The following is a 20,251-nucleotide window of genomic DNA, read 5'->3' as shown; positions in this document are numbered from 1 at the left end:
TCTCCCGTGTCGGGTTCCCTCAGATGGGGAGAGAAGAAGACTCCTATTCAAAGAAGTCGAGCACTTACTGGACATTGGAGCTATAGAGGAGGTTCCCTTGACACAGCAAGGCAGGGGCTTCTACTCGGCGATCTTTCTCATTCCCAAGTCGTCGGGGGGAGTGCGGCTGATTCTGAACCTCAGGCGCTTGAACCTCTATGTAAAATACAGGAGGTTCAGGATGCACTCTCTCCGGTCAATACTGGCAGCCATCCGCCACAGAGACTTGATGTCCTCCATAGACCTGAAGGAGGCGTATCTACATGTCCCAATATTTCCTCCTCACAGGCAATTCCTCAGATTCTGCATCGCCGGAGCACATTTCCAGTACAGGGCGATGCCCTTTGGCCTATCATCGGCCCCAAGAGCTTTTACAAAGTTGCTGGATGTCCTTACGGCGCATCTCAGATGTCAGTCGATACGTCTCATGGCGTATTTAGACGACATCGTAATTTTGTCCAGGACGAGGGATCGTGCACAAAAGGACCTACAATTGACCATACAGACTCTGGAAGACCACGGTTTTTCCATAAACTGGGACAAGAGCCACCTGACTCCCACTACTCGACTGGCCCACTTGGGGACGACGATAGATTCCGAACTGGGCGAGGTCTTCCTGTCACAGGACAGGCAATCCACAATCAGGAGGTTGGTGAGAGAACTAAGCCGCCAGCCGTACCCAAGTCTGATATTCCTATCCCAGCTCCTAGGGACGCTAGTGTCATGCATTGGCATACTGCCGTGGGCAAGGTTCCACCTCCGACCGTTACAGTGGTTCCTTCTCCCCTTTCAAAAGCAGAAATCGAGCCATTCTCGCAGGAGGGTTTTCCTCAATGCCAGGGTTCGCAGATCTCTCAGGTGGTGGGTGTCTCCGGCCTTGAGCAGCGGTTCCTCCTTTCTGGAAAAGGAATTCCTCACGGTAACGACCGATGCGAGCCTGCGGGGGTGGGGAGCTCATCTTTCCTCACAGATGGCTCAGGGCCTGTGGTCGCAGCAGGACCTTTGCAACGTCAACATAAACTTCTTGGAACTGAAGGCAGTGTCACTGGCCCTCCACAGCTTTGCTCACCTGGTGCGGGATCAGCACGTGTTGATTATGACCGACAACGTGGCCACGCGTTCCCACATCAACAGACAGGGGGGAACACGGTCAGGGAGGCTGATGGCAGAGACGGAGTCTCTTTTCAGGTGGGCAGAGGCCAATCTGGCATCGCTCTCAGCGGAACACATTTCTGGGGTGGAGAACGTTTGTGCAGACTGGCTCAGCAGACAGACGCTAGATCCAGGGGAATGGCAGCTGGAACCCGGGATCTTCCTGGAGATCACCAGAAGGTTTGGGGTGCCGGTTATGGATTTGTTTGCAACGTGTCTCAACTCCCAGCTTCCCCGCTTCTTCTCCCGATTTCCATCCCAGGGAGCGGAAGGAGTGGATGCTCTGCGCCTCAGATGGCCTCAGGGTCTTTTATATGCGTTTCCACCGGTTTCCATAATTCCCAGAGTCATTCGGAAAGTATTACAGGAGCAGGCGGAGGTGCTGTTGCTAGCCCCCTTTTGGCCCCGTCGGATCTGGTTCGCAGACCTGATGCAACTTTCAATTGCTCCATCATGGCGGATCCCGGACCACCGAATCTCTCTCTTCCAGGGGACCATGGCACATCCGGAGCCTCAGTGGTGGCAGCTAACCGTGTGGCGCTTGAGCGGGAACGTCTGAGGAGTCAAGCTTTGCCAGACTCGGTTATTGAGACCATACAGGCTGCCCGTAGGCCTTCTACTAGGAGGATCTACCAGGCCACTTGGGAGGCCTTCTCTAAGTTCTGTGCACTACGACAGGTTGAGCCTCAGGTGGCTTCCCCACCTATGGTTCTGTCATACCTGCAGGCAGGTCTGGACAAGGGCCTCGCCCCGAATACTCTTCGTCGGCATGTGGCTGCTTTATCCAGCATCATTACATTGGACAGTCATCGCCCCTTGAGCAAACATCCATGGATAAGAGACTTCCTGAGAGGGGCGGCTAATCTTAGACCGCCAGTCATTCATCGCTTCCCGTCATGGGACCTGTCCTTGGTGCTTCATTCCATCACCGCACCTCCATTTGAACCTTTAAGACAGGTTTCTGTACGGCTGTTGACTCTTAAAACTGCCTTCCTGGTAGCCATTACGTCTGCCAGGAGGGTGTCAGAGATTTCGGCTTTATCTACAAGACCGGATTTATGTCGCTTTCACCCGGACAGAGTGGTCCTTAGACTAGACCCGGCTTTCCTACCTAAGGTGAATACCACTTTCCACAGGGCACAAGACATCGTGCTGCCGGACTTTTGTACACATGGAACTCACCCCTTAGAGTTGAGATGGCACAAACTGGACGTAAGGAGAGCACTTAAAATTTATATTCGCAGGACTCAGTCCTTTAGAGCTTCAGAAGCCTTGTTTGTATCCTTTTCATCTCGCTCTATGGGGTCCAGAGTTTCCTCCCAGACCATCAGCCGGTGGCTCCGTGACTGTATCTCGGAGGCTTACAGAGCTAGAGGTTCGCCTGTACCGCAGGGGATCACGGGGCACTCAACCCGCAGTGCCGCTACCTCGACTGCATGGAGGACACAGGCGTCTTTGGAGGACATTTGCCGGGCGGCCACTTGGGCTGCTCCCTCAACTTTTATAAAACATTATCGTATAGACTCCTATGCTTCATCAGAAGCAGCTTTTGGGAGGAGGGTCCTACAGGAGGTTTGTTCCTTTGCTGAGCCACTGGTCCAGCCTTCTCCCTCCCTCTAAGTTTTTTCTTGGGCATATCCCATCCTGGACTCTCCTTGCAAGTGCATTGGAGAAGGACCGTTGAACTTACCTGAACGGTCTTCTCGATGCACTGCAAGGAGAGTCCAGACCCACCCAGTTCTGGACCAGGGGCCATGTTATGGTTAAGGTTCCTTTCTTTAAAGTTGTTGTGTTTTTTCATATGGTTCAATAAATGTGTTGGACTTTACTGCTCCTTCGTTTTAATTAGACTGGAGGGCTAAGGGGGGCGGCACCTGCCTAATATTTAAATTAAACTCAGTCCCTACCAATCAGACTGAAGAATTACCCATCCTGGACTCTCCTTGCAGTGCATCGAGAAGACCGTTCAGGTAAGTTCAACGGTCCTTCTCTGGAATTCCAACTCTGATATAAATATTTGAGCAGATCATTGGAGAATTTCTCTGTTTTCTTTTTGGGAGATTGGCTATTGCAGTTCAAAATGTTTATCTTTTGATGGTTCCACAAACCTTATGAAGCGTGTGGCCCTTGTCATCTCTAAAGCATGCATATTTTTATGCAGTACAGATAGTCCTCAATTTATACAGTTCATTTGGTGACTGTTTGAAGTTAGAAGGGCATCAAAAAAGTGACATGACTGTCATACTTCAACCATTGCAGCGTCCCCTGGTCACATGATCAAAATTCAGACACTTGGTAGCTGATTTATATTTATGACCGTTGCAATGTCCCAAGGTCATGTGATCCCCTTTTGCAACCTTCTGACAAGCAAAGTCAATGGCGAAGCCAGATTCATTTAACAACCTCAACTTTATGGCTGTAAGATGAGACTGCAGTCCTCGACTTACAGCCAGCCATAACTGAGGCCAGAATTTATGTTGATAAGCGAGAAATCAGTTAAGTGAGTTTTGCCCCATTTTACGACTTCTTGCCACATTTGTTAAGTGAATCACTGCAGTTGTTTAATTAGTAACCCGGTTGTTAAGTGAATCTGACTTCTCCACGGACTCTGCTTGTCAAAAAGTCACAAAAGGGGATCACATGACCTATTTTCACCAAGACAATCATCATAAATATGAGTATTTTCAATGTAAATCTTTTGACCATGAAGATATTACAATGGTCACAAGTGGGAAAAATCATCATAAGTCATTTTCTTAAGTACTATTGTAACCTTGAACGGTCACTAAATGAACTGTTGCTAAGTCGGGAACTACCTGTATCTGTACCATTTTATCTGAACCAGCCTAAAGCCTTTAAGAGTCCATTCTGTGTTTTCTGCGCATTCCTCCTACGTTGGTATTTTAGCTTGACAAGGCCCTGACCTGGAAGATTTCACATTTTTTTGGCATTGCTCTGCCCCCAAAGACCTCATCAGTTTCATTGCACCAAACGTGTAGCAAGTGATTTAATAATCATGTCTACTATATAATCTTCCACAGTCAGCACGCTGCCATGCTAGCTGGTCCCTCATGTATTGCCGCTCCGCGAGGTATCCCATGCTTTGACATGCGTGAATCTCTTTGGACTACATTGGCAGCTTTTATGCAGGTGGCCCTCGACTTATGACTGGCCACTTAGCAACCGTTCGAAGTTATGACAACAGCCCTCCCTAAGCTGCTATGATTTTCTCCCAAAATTACCTCAGCTACAGCATCCCTACGGCTGTTTGCCTTTATGATACTTTAGCACGTGCCACCCCCTTCTATTTCCTCCCCCATTTGGCCCTGCTGAGTCGTCACCCCCCCCCCACACACACACGTCTTGATTTGCCACCCCACTGAGTACCACACGCTCCTGCCACTGATGGCTTACTTACTGTTTATAAATTCCCCAGAGCTCAGGAGGTCTGAGTAGAAAAGGAGAACAGGCCACTCCATTGCTGGGCGATGTGGCACAACCCCACAATTGGCCATCTTTTTCTAAGTAAAAAATAACGCTGGTGCAGCTAATGCTGGCAGAGCAAAGGCAAGCATTAGCGAGAAAAATAAAACCAATTTTTTTTTGTCAGCATTATTTTTCAGGGGGGAAGCCCAAGTCACTTTGGGGACCTCAGGGGGCAGGAAGTGGAGGATGGGATACCTTTGGGTTTGGGGAGGCCCAACGCAGGGTTTCACCCACCCTTGAGGCACTCCATACTCCATTGAATAACCTGCATGTTTGTTTAATGAATGCATTGGGTAGAGCAGGAATGGGTGGGTGGAGGATGTCATTAAGTGAGGAGATTCATTTAACAGCCCTCCTGACTGTGATCATAATGGGCAAGGCTCCATTACTGACCACCTAACTTATAAAGCCTTATTTTGAATGATGCATTTGGATGGTTAAGCGATGTCATGGTAGGCAGTACCTATCCTCTGAAATTACTGTAAAGGTTGCTGTTGCGATTGTGTAGGTGCAGTTCTTTGAATGATGACTTGATCTTGTGCATTCTTGTGATCTACCTTCCGTCCTGTGTAGGCAGTCATTGCGCTGTAGCTATTTGGGTTGTTGGCCTAAAGGTACTGAGGTAAAATGATGGAGAGTATGACCCTCTAGAACAGCAGTCTCCAGCCTTAGTAACTTTAAGGATTGTGGACTTTAATTCCCAGAGTTCCTCAGCCAGCAAAGCTCTCCGGGAGTTGAAGTCCACAAGCCTTAAAGTTGCCAAGGTTGGAGACCCCTGGTCTAAAAAGAAAAATTGGCTTAGCTCTAGAATGTTCCAAAATAGATGGTAGAAGCAAATGACCACCCTAATGTGTGAATGCATTGATTCAAAAAACCAGAGTAAAAGGCCAACAACCTTTTTTAAAATTTACAATATCTTGTTGCAAAATCCAGAGCTTTGGTCATGGAAATAAAGAGATTAGAGAGAGGAACTGTGAGGTTGCCAATCAGGGCAGAGGGTGGCATCATTTTAAGGTGTCTTAGTTTCCTTCCTTTCTTCCACAAAGCAAAACAAAACCCTCCAAATTTTGACTTCTAAAAAAATAAAATCCCATTCTCCCCCTCTTCCCGTATCTTCTGCAAAGACAGTGAAATTACATTACAGGTAGTCCTCAAGATACAACAGTGCATTTAGTGACCATTCAAAGTGAAAAAAGTGATCTACGACCGTTTTTCACACTGGGCAACTGTTGCAGCATGCCCATGGTCACATGATCAAAATTGAGTGGCTTGGCAAAAGACTCATGTTAGCGACAGTGGTAGTATCCCGGGGGCATATGATCCCCTTTTCGACCTTCTGATTAGCAAAGTCAATGGGGAAGCCAGATTCATTATTAACTTGACAGATGCAGTGATGTAGCAAGAAAAGTCATAAAACGGGGCAAAACTCATTTGCTTAGCAACATAACATAAAATGCTCAATTGTGGCGTGCGGCGAGGATCACCTGTAGATTGCAACGTTCATTTATTGGTTCATATGGAAAAACACCCCAAATTTTTCATTTTTCTTATACGATTTCAGCCTTTTAAAATTTAGGGAGTCTGCCAATAGTAATTTAATTTATTTTAATTAATTGAATTTATATGTCTTCCACTCCTTCAGGACTCAGGGCAGCTTATAGCAATTATAAAACAATATAAGCAGATTAAAACATCATAATAAAAATGTTTCATAATAAATAGTTACAAACATTTCATAATGATAAATAACATATTTATTAATTGGATTTGTATGCCGCCCCTCTATGAATATACTATATTCATATACCATACATCCCAATCAATTCAGGTCTCATCCGGATAGGCCTGCTGGCAAAGCCAGGTTTTCAAGGCTTTTCGGAAACCCAGTAGGGTGGGGACCATGCGGACCTCAGGGGGGTTGGTTGGTTCTAAAGAGTTGGGGCTGCCACAGAGAAGGCCCTCCCCCATGGGCCCGCAATCCAGCATTGTTTAGTCGACAGGGCCTGGAGAAGGCCAACCCTGTGGGTTCTTAACCAGTCGCTGGGAAATATACAGCAGGAGATTAAGATTTAAGATTTATTAGATTTGTATGCCGCCCCTCTCCGAAGACTCGGGGTGGCTCACAACAACAACAATACAATACACAGAGTACAAATCCAATATTAGATAAAAAATGAAATTTAAAACCCATAGATATTAAAAACAATCGTTACTGCACAATCATACCATTCTCATGTATTACACTCAGGAAAAAATGGGGGAAGGGATAGTTATTTCCCTCATGCTTGGCGACATAGATAGGTCTTCAACATCTTGCGGAAGGCGGGAAGAATAGGGGCAATTTGAATCTCCAGGGGGAGTTGATTCCAGAGGGCCAGGGCCGCCACAGAAAAGACTCTTTCCCTGGGTCCAGCCAAACAGCATTGTTTAGTCGACTGGACCCAGAGAAGGCCAACTCTGTGGGACCTGATTGGCCGTTGGGATTCTTGCGGCAGAAGGTGGTCCTGCAGGCATTTTGGTCCGATGCCATGTAGGGCTTTGTAGGTCATTACCAACACTTTGAATTGTGGAAACTGATCGGCAACCAGTACAGGCCGTGGAGTGTTGGCAGATCTTGGAAGCCCCACGATAGCTCTCGCGGCCGCATTCTGCACGATCTGAAGTTTCCGAACACTTTTCAAAGGAAGCTCCATGTAGAGAACATTGCAGTAGTCGAACCTCGAGGTGATGCGGGTGTGAGCGACTGTGAGCAATGACTCCCTGTCCAAATAGGGCCGCAACTGGTGCACCAGGCAGACCTGGGCAAACGCCCTCCTTGCCACAGCTGAAAGATGGTGCTCTAATGTTAGGTGTGTATCGAGGAGGACGCCTAAGTTGCAGACTCTCTCTGAGGGGGTCGGTCCCATAAATAGTCTGGTCCTAAGCGATGTAGGGCTTCATGGGTAATAACCAACACCTTGAATTGTGACTGGAAGCCAGTGCAGTGCCTGGAGTATGTGTGGCTGTTGGCTCACATCTGAATCGTTGGCCCACCTCTGAAGAATCTGTATCCCCTTCCTTAACATGGCTTTTCCTCAGTCCCTCCTCTTTTCCTTCCAACCCAGGCATTACTTCAAGCGCGTCATCGTGGCTGCCCGAACCAAGAATTCCCATCTGGTGCTGAAATGCTTTAAGGACATCCCTCTGGAAGGGCTGGAGCAGCTGCTGCCCCTGCTCAAAGTCCGGACCTCCGTCTTGCACAGAGCGTTGCTCAATACCACGCTGGTGGTGAGCGGCTTGGCCCTCTTTGTGAACGTGGGCATGGTGGTGCTGTCCGACCTCAAGATAGGAACCACAACTCTGCTCTTCTTCTTTGCTGCCTTGATGGCCTTCCGGGCCTGGAAGGTAAGTCAGTGTCCAGGGTTTCCAGAAACTCAGAGCTGCGAGCCAAAGAAAGAAAGAAAAAAAACAATCCCTGCTCAGACCTTCGAATTAATTAAATGCAGCAATATAATGTTTTAATAACTTTCCCCTTTCGGTAACATGAAAGAATGATAATTTATGGGCAATTCTTGAAGGAGCTCTTGGGGGCTCTGGACGAGGGAGATGGAGAGGCATGATTATCCGTGTAGGAGCAAGTTTAATTTAATTGAGGTTCTTCTAGGGCAGAAAGCAGGCTTGGCCTCTATCCCATACATCTGTCAAGAGCTTTATGGCAGAACACATGTCTTCTGCTTAGAGGAATCTCATGTGGTACGGCTGGAGGGGGGGGAGCTCTCTTTTCCCCCCCAATATGAGGAGAGCTGCTGCCAAAAAGACAGCTCTGAGAGAGGAGGGCTTTGACTTCCTGTAGAAGGAAGATTTATGTCTTCCCGCAGACATTTTGGCTTTCTTTGAATAGATATCTGGGAAGGGAGTCCAGACTTTGGGGGTTAAGGATTGCTTGGGATGAAAACTGATAGTGGCGAAGTGCTTTTGATGCAGGGGTAGGTAATATATTGAGGGCTTACGCTGCACTTAACGTCTGGGGTTGCAGAAGGGTTGCATGGTGAAGGCTGATAAATGCAAAGGAGACAGTGTCCTACCTTGGTTAGCCCTCGATTAGAGATTTTTGCTGATATATTTTTTTACAGAGATTTCTTGAAAGAAGCAGCAGGCTGAGGTTTCTCTGCATCCTAAATTTGCTAAGATTTGTAATAATGTCTGTGGTTCCTGCTTCACTGGCAGGAAACAATGCCAGTAATTTTCTCCATTCTTGTCTCTTTAGCAGTAAGGAGAGGCCTCTCAAAGGGGATTGACCTTAACTGTATGACACTTCCATATTGGAAATGTTTATAAACATTTTACTAGCATATCATAATTGTGCAGTTTTGTTCCCGTTATGTTACAGAGAGGTGTCCGTACACTCTGGTATGCGTCCTTTAAGAGGCCAGGATCTCAGTTTGCATTTTGCTATGTCTCTCATGCGTGTGACTTTCCCCAAAGAGGGGCTACAAAAATGGTGGAAGGTCTTAAGCATAAAACTTATCAGGAAAGACTTCATGAACTCAATCTGTATAGTCTGGAGAACAGAAGGGAAAGGGAGGACATGATCGAAACACTTAAATATGTTAAGGGGTTAAATAAGGTTCAGGGGGAAAGTGTTCTTATTGGGAAAGTGAACACATGAACCAGGGGGCACAATCTGAGGTTAGGCTGGGGAAAGATCAGAAGCAATGTCAGAAAATATTATTTTACTGAAAAAGTAGTAGATCCTTGGAACAAACTTCCAGCAGATGTAGTTGGTAAATCCACAGTAACTGAATTTAAACAGGCCTGGGATAAACATATATCCATCCTAAGATAAAATACAGGAAATAGTATAAGGGCAGACTACATGGACCATGAGGTCTTTTTTTCTGCCATCAATCTTCTGTTTCTATGTGTGACCCTCTCCTCCACCACAGTTGGCCTCCTAAGCCTTCAAATACAGAATCAAAATAAGAAGAGAGATGGAAGAGACTTTGAGGGATCTTCTAGTCTAGCCCTCTGCTCAAGCAGGAGACCCTATATACCCTTGATGGTGAAACTATGGCTGTGGCACGCAGACCTTATCTGGCAGTATGCAAGCTCTTGCTCTTTGTCAGCTCCAGCTTGAGTGGAGGTTCTGGGAGGGTGTTTTCAGCCTCTAGAGGGCCTCCTCGCCCTTCCCAGGCTCCAGACGCTTTCTTGGCCTCTGGCAAAAAACAGTCCTCCCGGGCCCACCGGAAGTCAGGAAGCAAGGGAACAGAGAGGTTGTGTGCACATGCAAGAGGGGCAACATAGGGGGGGGGGGGGGTGTTTTACGCACACATGCACAGGGGGCAGGGCGTGTCGAATTAGAGGTGTGGGCACACACGTGCATAATAGCACACATGTATGTGCTTTTCACACCCAAGGAAAAAAAGGTTCACCATCACTGCTACATACCATTGTCCAGTCTCTTAGAAACCTCCAGTGATGAAGCAACCCCAGCTTCTGAAGGCAGGCTGTTCCTCTGCTTAACCACCCTGAGTCCTTCGGGATTAGGTGGCATAGAAGTTGAATAAATAAATGAACAAACTGTGTTCACTGTTATAGAGTTTCTTCTTAGTTCTAGGTTGCTTCTCTCTTTGATTAGTTTCCCTCCATTGTTTCTTGTCTTGCCTTTTGGGGCTTTGGAAAATAAATGGCAGACTCTCAAATACTGGAATACAGTGATCCCTCTATTATCGCGAGGGTTCCGTTCCAAGACCCCTCGCGATAATCGATTTTTCGCGATGTAGGGTTGCGGAAGTAAAAACACCATCTGCGCATGCGCGCCCTTTTTTCTATGGCCGCGCATGCGTAGATGGTGGAGTTTGCGTTCCCCGCCGCCCATGCAAAGGGGAAACCCCGATTCGGCTCCTCGCTGCTGCTGCGCTACCGAGCAGATCAGCTGCTGGGCGGCCGAAGGAACCTTCCCTGGGTCTTCCCGGCCGCCCACGCAAAGGGGAAACCCCGGCTCCTCGCTGATGCCCGCCGCTCGCCCGCCCGCCAGCAAGAGGGGAAAGACCCAGGGAAGGTTCCTTCGGCCGCCCAGCAGCTGATCTGCTCGGCGCAGCAGCAGCGAGTAGACGAAGATCGGAGTTTCCCAGCCGCCCACGCAAAGGGGAAACCCCGGCTCCTCGCTGATGCCCCCGCTCGCCCGCCCGCCAGCAAGAGGGGAAAGACCCAGGGAAGGTTCCTTCGGCCGCCCAGCAGCTGATCTGCTCGGCGCAGCAGCAGCGAGTAGACGAAGATCGGAGTTTCCCAGCCGCCCACGCAAAGGGGAAACCCCGGCTCCTCGCTGATGCCCCCGCTCGCCCGCCAGCAAGAGGGGGAGAGATAGAGAAAGAGAGAGAAGGAAAGAAAGAGATGAGAGAGGGAGGAAGAGAGTGTGAGAGAGGAAGAAGCAAGATAGAGAAAGAGAGAAAGAAAGATGAGAAAGGAAGGAAGAGAGTGACGTCATCGGGTGAAAAAATCGCGATATAGCGTTTCGCGAAGATCGAGATCGCGAAACTCGAGGGATCACTGTACTGCTATCAGCCCTACTCTTCTCTAGACTAGCCAAGCCCAAATCCTGCAACTGTTTTTCATATATTTTAGTCTCCAGGCTTTTAATAATCATCTTACTTGCTCTTCTTTGCACTTTTTCCAAAGTCTCAACATCTTTTTTTGTAATGTGACCAAAACTGGAAGCAGTATATCGGGTGTAATCCTACTAAGGCTTCACTGAGATAGTCCTTGACCTATGGCCACAATTGATACCCAGATTTTTGTTGCTAAGTGAAACATTGGTTATCTGAATTTGCCCCATTTTATGACCTTTCCAGCTACACTAGGAATCACTGCAATTATTAAATTAGTTACACAATTATTTATTTATTTATTTATTTATTTTACTTGAATTTCTAGATCGCCCTTCTCCAGGGGGCTCAGGGCGGCTTACAAGATAAAATCAGATACAAAATACAAATTTAAGAAACCCACAAACATAAAATCTAAATCTAAAACCCCAAACAATTAAAACCATTCAATCAAATTCATCCAATCATAATCATACTATCCTACTGTCAGCCAGAACAGAATGCCAACACTCAACGGCCCCAGGCCTGAAAGCAAAGGTGTGTTTTTAAAAGCTTTCAAAAGGCCAGGAGGATATGGGCGGTAGGAATCCCTGGAGGAAGTAGATTCCAAAAGACAGAAGCTGCCACAGAGAAAGCACTTCCCCTAGGCCCTGCCAGGTGTCATCGCTCGGCTGACGAGACCTGGAGAAGGCCAACTCTGTGGGATCGAACCAGCTGCTGGGATGTGTGATTTAAGCGTGAATCCGGCTTCCCATTGATTTTGCTCCTCAGAAGGTTGCAAAAAACTCAACACATAACCCCGAGACCCTGCAACTGTCATAAATAAGAGTTGGTTGGCAGGCATTTGAATTTTGATCATGTGACCATAGAGATGCTATTAACGGTCCTGTGTGAAAAACGGCCATAGCTCCCTTTATTCAGTGCCGTTGTTAACTTTGAACAGTCCCTAAATGAACTCTTATAAGTCAAGGACTACCTACATTCTGCCTTCCTTTCATAGGTCTTTGGCCAGCGGAGGAACATCCACTCTCTCGAACTGGTGCATATGCTGTACTACCGCAGCACCTCCAATAACTCAGAGCTTTTGGATGCCATCACTCTGCGGGCCCAGGAGGAGCATGCCAAGGAAGTGATCTTGGCACACAGCTTCCTCTTACGGAGCCAGCAGCAGCAGCAGCAGCAGCCGCCCTGGCCAAAGGAGATAGAGGTGGAAACAGGTACAGTCTAACTTTGATTGTTTGGGCTGGAATGGGGTGCCAGGAGTTGGTTTATTTATTTTATTTATTTATTCTTTGTCCAATATACAATACATATGGAATGAAATAGACATTAAGTAGTATATATAGGGATAGTAAGTAAAAAAGAAGAGGAGTGGATGAGAGGGAGAGAATATATAGGATATATGAGAAAAGGAAAGGTAATTGGACAGGGGATGTTAGGCACATCAGTGCACTTATGTACGCCCCTTACTGGCCTCTTAGGAACCTGGAGAGGTCAATCGTGGAGAGTCTAAGGGAGAAATGTTGGGGGTTGGGAGTAGACACTATAGAGTCCGGTAATGAGTTCCACGCGTCGACGACTCGATTGTTAAAGTCATATTTTTTACAGTCAAGTTTGGAGTGGTTAATATTAAGTTTGAATCTGTTGCATGCTCTTGTGTTGTTGCGGTTGAAGGTGAAGTAGTCGTTGACCGGAAGGACATTGCAGCATATGATCTTGTGGGCAATACTTAAATCGTGTTTTAGGCGCCGCAATTCTAAGCTTTCAAGACCTAGGATAGTTAGTCTGTTTTCGTAAGGTATTCTGTTTCGAGTGGAGGAGTGAAGGGCTCTTCTGGTGAAATATCTTTGGTTTCAGCTCCAGTTCGGTCTCTAATTCGTCTCTTTACGTTTGCAGACTCCAACCCTGTTGAACACCTGAGGAAACAGGTTGAGGCTTGGCTGCGTCTACACTCTGGGCTTGAAATTAACTTCTGTGCCGAACGTGCCTGCAAGCATCTCAAAGAATTGGGAATTAAAGGAGCAGCCCATCCTGTCATTGGATAAGATCTTCCTAGGATTGTTTTTAATTGGTGTTTGGGGCTCTAAATCAGCCTTGTCCCTGTGGTATTGAGCACGCCAGGTTTGAAGGCGAGAGGATGCGAACCTTATTTTTCCCGAAGCATTAAGAGAACTGTGCCCCGTGGTGTAATTACTGCTGCCACATGCATCCTTAGAAGCGATTGGATTTCAGCTCCTGAGATGGGCTCCCGTTAAAAACCAGATATCCTGTTTGAAAACGTGCTGTAATGTTAACATTTGCATGCTATGAAAATACTATTCGGAGTACAACCTTAGACCTCATTATACAAAGCCATAATGCACCTCAGATTCTCTTCTTTGCAGAGATGAACTTTCTTGCTTTTAAAAATATCAGCACTTTTTATTAGACATGCTGTTTCTCACCCCCCCTGCCCCCCCCTTGCCTTTGAGCTGTTTATTTTTCTTTCCCCAAGGAATGAGTGGAAGCAGTTTACATTTGAAATGAGCACTGTGCAAAGCAGTGAATCTCTTTTGCATTTAGGCCGAGATGGGTTTTTAATATCATGTGCTAGCCTGCTGGGGGCATTTCTGAAAAATATATTAAATCACTTCTATAGCACTTTGAATTGCATAGTACACCCTTAATGCCAAGCTTGAAAGCCACATCACACTCTAGGCTTCCTTGCATTAATTTTTTCCCTTTTTTCCCTGCCAGTTTTACAGAGGTGGCATAGATTCATGCTTTCCATCCTGTGTGGCCCTGAACAAAATAGCAAGTTCAGATTGTTTGTAGAGGGGGAGAAATGCAATAGGTAAGTTCTGGTTTACTGGAAGAACAGATCCCTTATTCCTCTCAGTGCAGTAATTTTTACTCTAAAACACAAACATTTGCTCTTCGAATTTGAAGCCTGTGAAATGTGCACATAGCTAAAGAATTCTGTTATGGGGGCAGTAAATGCCTTGCTGGAAGACCAGGCCATAAAGAGATTGTCATGGAGAACATGGTGTCTGCCAGGACTCATTGTTTAAGTGGGATCTTGTCTCTACCCCACAGTGTGACAGTGGTGCTCCTCGACAAAATATCCATCCCATTATGTCCAAATGTCCATGAAAAGCTCATACCAACGCAGTGTCTGATATTTTTCAACATAAGACCACTCTGTCCTTGAATGGCTGAGTGGGCTGGACATTAATATTTGAGCCACTATAAGTCCATGGGTTTGCCATACATTGAATAAATAAATGGAGAAAATGTATACAGTCACTAAGAATTGAGAAAAACTTGACAGTATATTATCATAACAAAGGAATGATTGGGTGCATGAATTGAAGCGTTTTCACTGCATGTAGATCTGTACTTCTTCTACCCTGATGATTCCCTGCACTTTAACTTTTGTCCGTAATGCATGGGTGCATGAAGTGTTCTCAAAAACTTGATATGAATGGGATAGCTTGCCTACTGGGAAAAGGAGGGTTGCCAGGGTGGGGGAGGGGATCTCTGGAACTTTGGAGAGCCAGAGTATCATGGTTATCGCTAGGAGAGTTAGATATGGTGGGAGCCAGGAGTAGGAAGCCAGGAGCTCTCAGAGAACTAGGACTCGCTGTCTTAGAGCAATTATTTCTTCCACACACACCCGTCTAATTTTGGTTTGTCATTGAGCTTGCCTTGCATACCATGCGACGCGAGATGCCAGGGCCCTGGCCTCAGGTTGCTCCTATCTAATGCCAGGTCTGTTGTTAATAAGGCCTCTCTTGCTTGAGCTTTATTCTTAGAGGAAGTGGCTCTCAGAAATATGTCCAGACGGGTTTTGAGACACTCTTTAAAAGAAAGTACATGCGCCCATGCATTGAGTGTTCTCAAAAGCTTGATATGAATGGGGTATCTTGTCTGCTGGGAAGAGGAGGGTTGCCAGGGTGGAGGAGGGGATCTCTGGAACATTGGAGAGCCGAAGTATCATGGTTATTGCTAAGAGAGTAAGATACGGTGGGAGCCAGGAGTAGGGAGGTAGGAGCTCTCAGAGAACTAGGACTCGCTGTCTTAGAGCAATTATTTCTTCCACCACCCTCTGATTTTGGTTTGTCATTGAGCTTGCCTTGTATACCTGGCGATGCAAGATGCCAGGGCCCTGGCCTCAGGCTGCTCCTATCTAATGCCAGGTCTGTTGTTAATAAGGCCCCTCTTGCTTGAGCTTTATTCTTAGAGGAAGTGGCTCTCAGAGATATGTCCAGACGGGTTTTGAGACACTCTTTAAAAGAAAGTACATGCGCCCATGCATTGAGTGTTCTCAAAAGCTTGATATGAATGGGGTATCTTGCCTGCTGGGAAGAGGAGGGTTGCCAGGCTGGAGGAGGGGATCTCTGGAACTTTGGAGAGCCAGAGTATCATGGTTATCGCTAGGAGAGTTAGATACAGTTGGAGCCAGGAGTAGGAAGACAGGAGCACTCGGAGAACTAGGACTCGCTGTCTTAGAGCAATTATTTCTTCCACCCCCCGCTGATTTTGGTTTGTCATTGAGCTTGCCTTGTATACCTGGTGATGCAAGATGCCAGGGCCCTGGCCTCAGGCTGCTCCTATCTAATGCCAGGTCTGTTGTTAATAAGGCCCCTCTTGCTTGAGCTTTATTCTTAGAGGAAGTGGCTCTCAGAGATATGCCCAGACGGGTTTTGAGACACTCTTTAAAAGAAAGTACATGCGCCCATGCATTGAGTGTTCTCAAAAGCTTGATATGAATGGGGTATCTTGCCTGCTGGGAAGAGGAGGGTTGCCAGGCTGGAGGAGGGGATCTCTGGAACTTTGGAGAGCCAGAGTATCATGGTTATCGCTAGGAGAGTTAGATACGGTGGGAACCAAGAGTAGGGTAAGCTTGATATGAATGGGGTATCTTGCCTTCTGGGAAGAGGGTTCTGAAGGTGGGGGAGGGGATCTCTGGAACATTGGAGAGCCGGAGTGTCAGTTATCACTAGGAGATTTAGATACGGTGAGAGGCAGGAGTAGGAAGCCAGGAGCTCTCGGAGAACTAAGACTCGCTGTCTTAGAGCAATTATTTCTTCCACCACCCCTCTGATTTTGGTCCGTTATTGAGCTTGCCTTGTATACCTGGCGACACGAGAAGCCAGGGCCCTGGCCTCAGGCTGCTCCTATCTAATGCCAGGTCTGTTGTTAATAAGGCCCCTCTTGCTTGAGCTTTACTCTTAGAAGAAGTGGCTCTCAGAGGTATGCCCAGACGGGTTTTGAGACACTCTTTAAAAGAAAGTACATGCGCCCATGCATTGAACATACATCACACTGGCAGCTTTGTCCACTGGTAGCAGGAAGACATGAGGCCTCTTTCCTTCCTCTCCCGTCTTCTTTCGACTCAAGGAATCCTATGTATTTTGGGGGGAGGGGGGAGTTGCCAGAGAGAAGCACATCAGATCTGTATTCTGTCCATACAGGTGAAATTATGACAGGAGCAGCAAGAGCTGCAATTCAAATTTCTCCGGTTTCTAATGAAAGGTCAAATCATGGACTTATTTTATTTTGCTTTTTGCCTGAAGATGAGTGAGGGAAATGGTCTCAAGAGGTCCAGTAGTAAACACACTTGTAGGATAATGATTTAGTGGGAGGATGTCCGCCCTGTTCGCTTGGAATTCTTCAAGGAGATTGGTGCTGCTAACTAGTTACCTGCTTCAAGATGTCGACCAAATTGGTTTCCAGGGTGATATCTATCTGTAGGAAAGGAGTTTGAGGACAGATGCCTTTGGTCCTGTTTTAAGCCTGAGCTTATCATGCTAATCACAGATTATCCGCTTCCATCCAGTGGGAATGCTGTCATAGCTTGTGGGAGATACAGAAAGGTCATGTTTCTTGTGTGCAATAAACTTTTTTGTGCATCACTGCATTTTCCTCTCTTCATTGTGTCTGTGTCGTTTATATGGTTTGATGAACCCAAAGGTTCATCTTTATTTGTCCTTGAATGTCACTTCTCATTCAAGAACCTTCTTCGGTTCTGGTTTACTGAAGTTCCCAACACTTGTAATTTTGAGAACCTGTTGTGGTTACAACCCTGCTTCCAACATCCATATTGCAACATGCATGGGAACCTCCCCTCAAATATGCAAAACCATAATATATTTTTAATAGTTTTGTCAATTGCTACTCTTATTTCTCGTGGAATCTTTCAATTTAGTCTTCTCTACTTGCCTCATTATTTTCTCCACTGTTCCAAGTCAGTTTTCACTTGCCCTTTTCTTTTATTGAATTAATTTGTCCCAAGCCTGTAGAATTAGAAAATCTAAAATTACTGTTTAGAAATATAGCGTGTTTGTGTATAGGAACATATTGCTCACAGTGAAAAGGTAAAACGGGGAAATTCCTGATTACTTGGATGGGAGACCACAGAGATTTCAGTGCTATAGCCTGAATAGTTTGGGGGGGGGGGGGGGATTGAGGTGGTAATAGCAAAACTAGTCATTTTGTTGCCAAGAAACTTTAAAGTCATAGTGTACAATGTGAGGAAAACTGTAAGCATTGCTACCCAATCTATGCCAGGCCTAGATCAAAATCATTGTAATTTAAATCCCAGCTTTCTTTATAGTAGATATAAAATGGAGGTAACTTGGCCATGTTGGTCAGGCAATCTTTTTATCTGAACGTCTTTCCCAATTTGTGATTAATGATGGTAATATATACACTGCTCAAAAAAATAAAGGGAACAGTTAAACAACACAATATAACTCACAAGTAAATCAAACTTCTATGAAATCAAACTGTCCTCTTAGGAAGCAATAGATTGACAGTCAATTTCACATGCTGTTTGCACATTCAACTTTGTACAGAACAAAGAATTCAATGAGAATAATTCATTCAGATCTAGGATGTGTTATTTGAGTGTTCCCTTTATTTTTTTGAGCAGTATATTTTTTCATTGAGAAATAGATTAGGATAGGAAAATCCTATAGAACAAACCATGGCTACATTGCATTAATCCTTACTTGTTTAAAGCAGTGTTTTTCAAACACAATAACTTTTAAGTTGTGGACTTCAATTCCCAGAATTCCCCAGCTAGCATAGGAATTCCGGGGTTGGAAATCCATATATCTTCAGTTCAGTTCTGGAGACCTCACCTACAAAAAGATATTGATAAAATTGAACAGGTCCAAAGATGGGCTACAAAAACGGTGGAAGGTCTTAAGCATAAAACATCAGGAAAGACTTCATGAACTCAATCTGTATAGTCTGGACGACAGAAGCAAAAGGGGGGACATGATCGAAACACTTAAATATGTGAAAGGGTTACATAAGGGAGGGAGGGGTGTTTTAATTGGAAAGTGAGAACAAGAACAAGGGGGCACAATCTGAGCTTAGTTGGGGGAAAGATCAGAAGCAACGTGGAAGGGGCTGCATACAAATCTAAATAATAAATAAATAAAAATATTTTACTGAAACAGTAGTAGATGCTTGGAACAAACTTCCAGCAGAAGTGGTTGGTAAATCCAGTAATGAATTTAAACATGCCTGGGATAAACATCCAAGATAAAATACAGGAAATAGTATAAGGGCAGAGTAGATGCATCATGAGATCTTTTTCTGCCGTCAATCTTCTACGTTTCTGTTAAAGTTACTAAATTTGCAAAACAGTGACTTTAAAAACATCAGCAATAGCACTGAATGCTTCCAAAGGGCTAATAGTCTGCAGTAGCTATCAACCATTTGCCCTTTGCAGAAAGCTCCAGTTTAGTAACTCTTCTTTTTTAGCGCAATCTTTTTCTTAAGTCTGGGCTCTTATTATTCCTGAGATTGCTTGTGTTCTTACAAAAAGGCAACTCCTATTTGTGCTTGGCAGCAGATAGATTCTTCAGACCTCAACAAGATTAAATATTTATTCATTCCCAGGCACAGATCCGTGCTTTGCCAGATGGCAAATTAGCACCCTCTGTAGACTAAGCTGCACTTTTGCCTAATATGGATGGGAGTAGGTTATTTTATGACAGTCCAGTAGTTATACCGCACAGGCAGTCCAAAGGCAACTCGTCCCAATTTTATACCCCACATGTGCAAAGTGAATAAGGGATCCTACGGCCAACCAGTCACGACCTCTCGGTTCTTATCTACGAAAATAATAGGGTTCTGGGGAAGCTTGTAAGCAGCTTAAATGTTCAAATGCCACAATTACAGGAGTCCTTGACTTTGGACCACAATGGAACCCAAAATTTCTGTTGATAATTGAGACAGTTAAGTGAATTTTGCCCCGTTGTATGACCTTTCTTGCCATAAGTCAATAAATGAATCACTGTAATTGTTAGTAATCTTGAGCTTGGTCATTCAGCTTGGAGGCTAAAGATGCAGCATGGCCTTCTCCATTTCGAGGAGACACTTGTTCAGCAGGCCGAAGCAAAGAGGCAGTCCCTGAACCAGTGAAATCTGGGGGGCCAGGCAGGGAACAGAATCACTTAACAACCAGGTTACTAACTTACAAACTGCAGTGATTTTAACACCTGTGGCAAGAAAGGTTATAAAATGGGGCAAAACTCAATGTTTCACTTAACAACAAAAGTTTGGGCTCAATTGTGGTTGCATGTTGAGGATTACCTGCAGTTTTCCCAGTTAGACTTTATAAGGCAGTGAATGAACAGCTGCAGTGCGGGTTGTGGCTGATCTTGACATAGCTGTGTGGATTATGTTTTAAGTTGCAATCTGCTACAGATAGTCCTCGCTTACCAATTGACTCATGCAGTGTCAAAACTAGAAGGTTTTGGGGATTTTTAGAGAAAGTTGACACAAATTCTGTGTGCGACCATCTCGGCATCTCAATCACATGGCACTTCACAACCAGTGCACATGGTTTATGCCAGAGGTCTTCAAGCTTGGCAACTTTAAGACTTGTGGACTTCAACTCCCAGAATTCTCCAGACAGTTATGCTGTTGAAGTTGAAATCCACAAGTCTTAAAGTTGCCAAGTTTGGGGACCTCTGGTTTATGCTGCAGTA

At 45.6% G+C, this 20,251-nt stretch overlaps 1 protein-coding gene across 3 annotated transcripts in view; it reads left to right on the top strand.

The window, feature by feature from the left end:
• TMEM143 (transmembrane protein 143) overlaps positions 1–17,158 on the top strand; it is a 35,609-nt gene extending 18,451 nt beyond the window's left edge. For all 3 annotated transcript variants that reach the window (XM_070727888.1, XM_070727887.1, XM_070727886.1), the window contains exons 6-8: positions 7,782–8,061; positions 12,262–12,478; positions 13,158–17,158. In XM_070727888.1, coding sequence (XP_070583989.1) covers positions 7,782–8,061; positions 12,262–12,478; positions 13,158–13,306 — 646 coding nt within the window. In that variant the 3' untranslated portion in view covers positions 13,307–17,158. The remainder of the gene's footprint in view (positions 1–7,781; positions 8,062–12,261; positions 12,479–13,157) is intronic.
• Positions 17,159–20,251: the final 3,093 nt, after the last annotated feature.

This window comes from Erythrolamprus reginae, chromosome Z (genome assembly GCF_031021105.1).
Source record: "Erythrolamprus reginae isolate rEryReg1 chromosome Z, rEryReg1.hap1, whole genome shotgun sequence".
Lineage (NCBI taxonomy): Eukaryota > Metazoa > Chordata > Lepidosauria > Squamata > Dipsadidae > Erythrolamprus > Erythrolamprus reginae.
The sequence above is the reverse complement of the archived record's forward strand: the minus strand, read 5'-3'. Positions and strand labels throughout refer to the sequence as shown.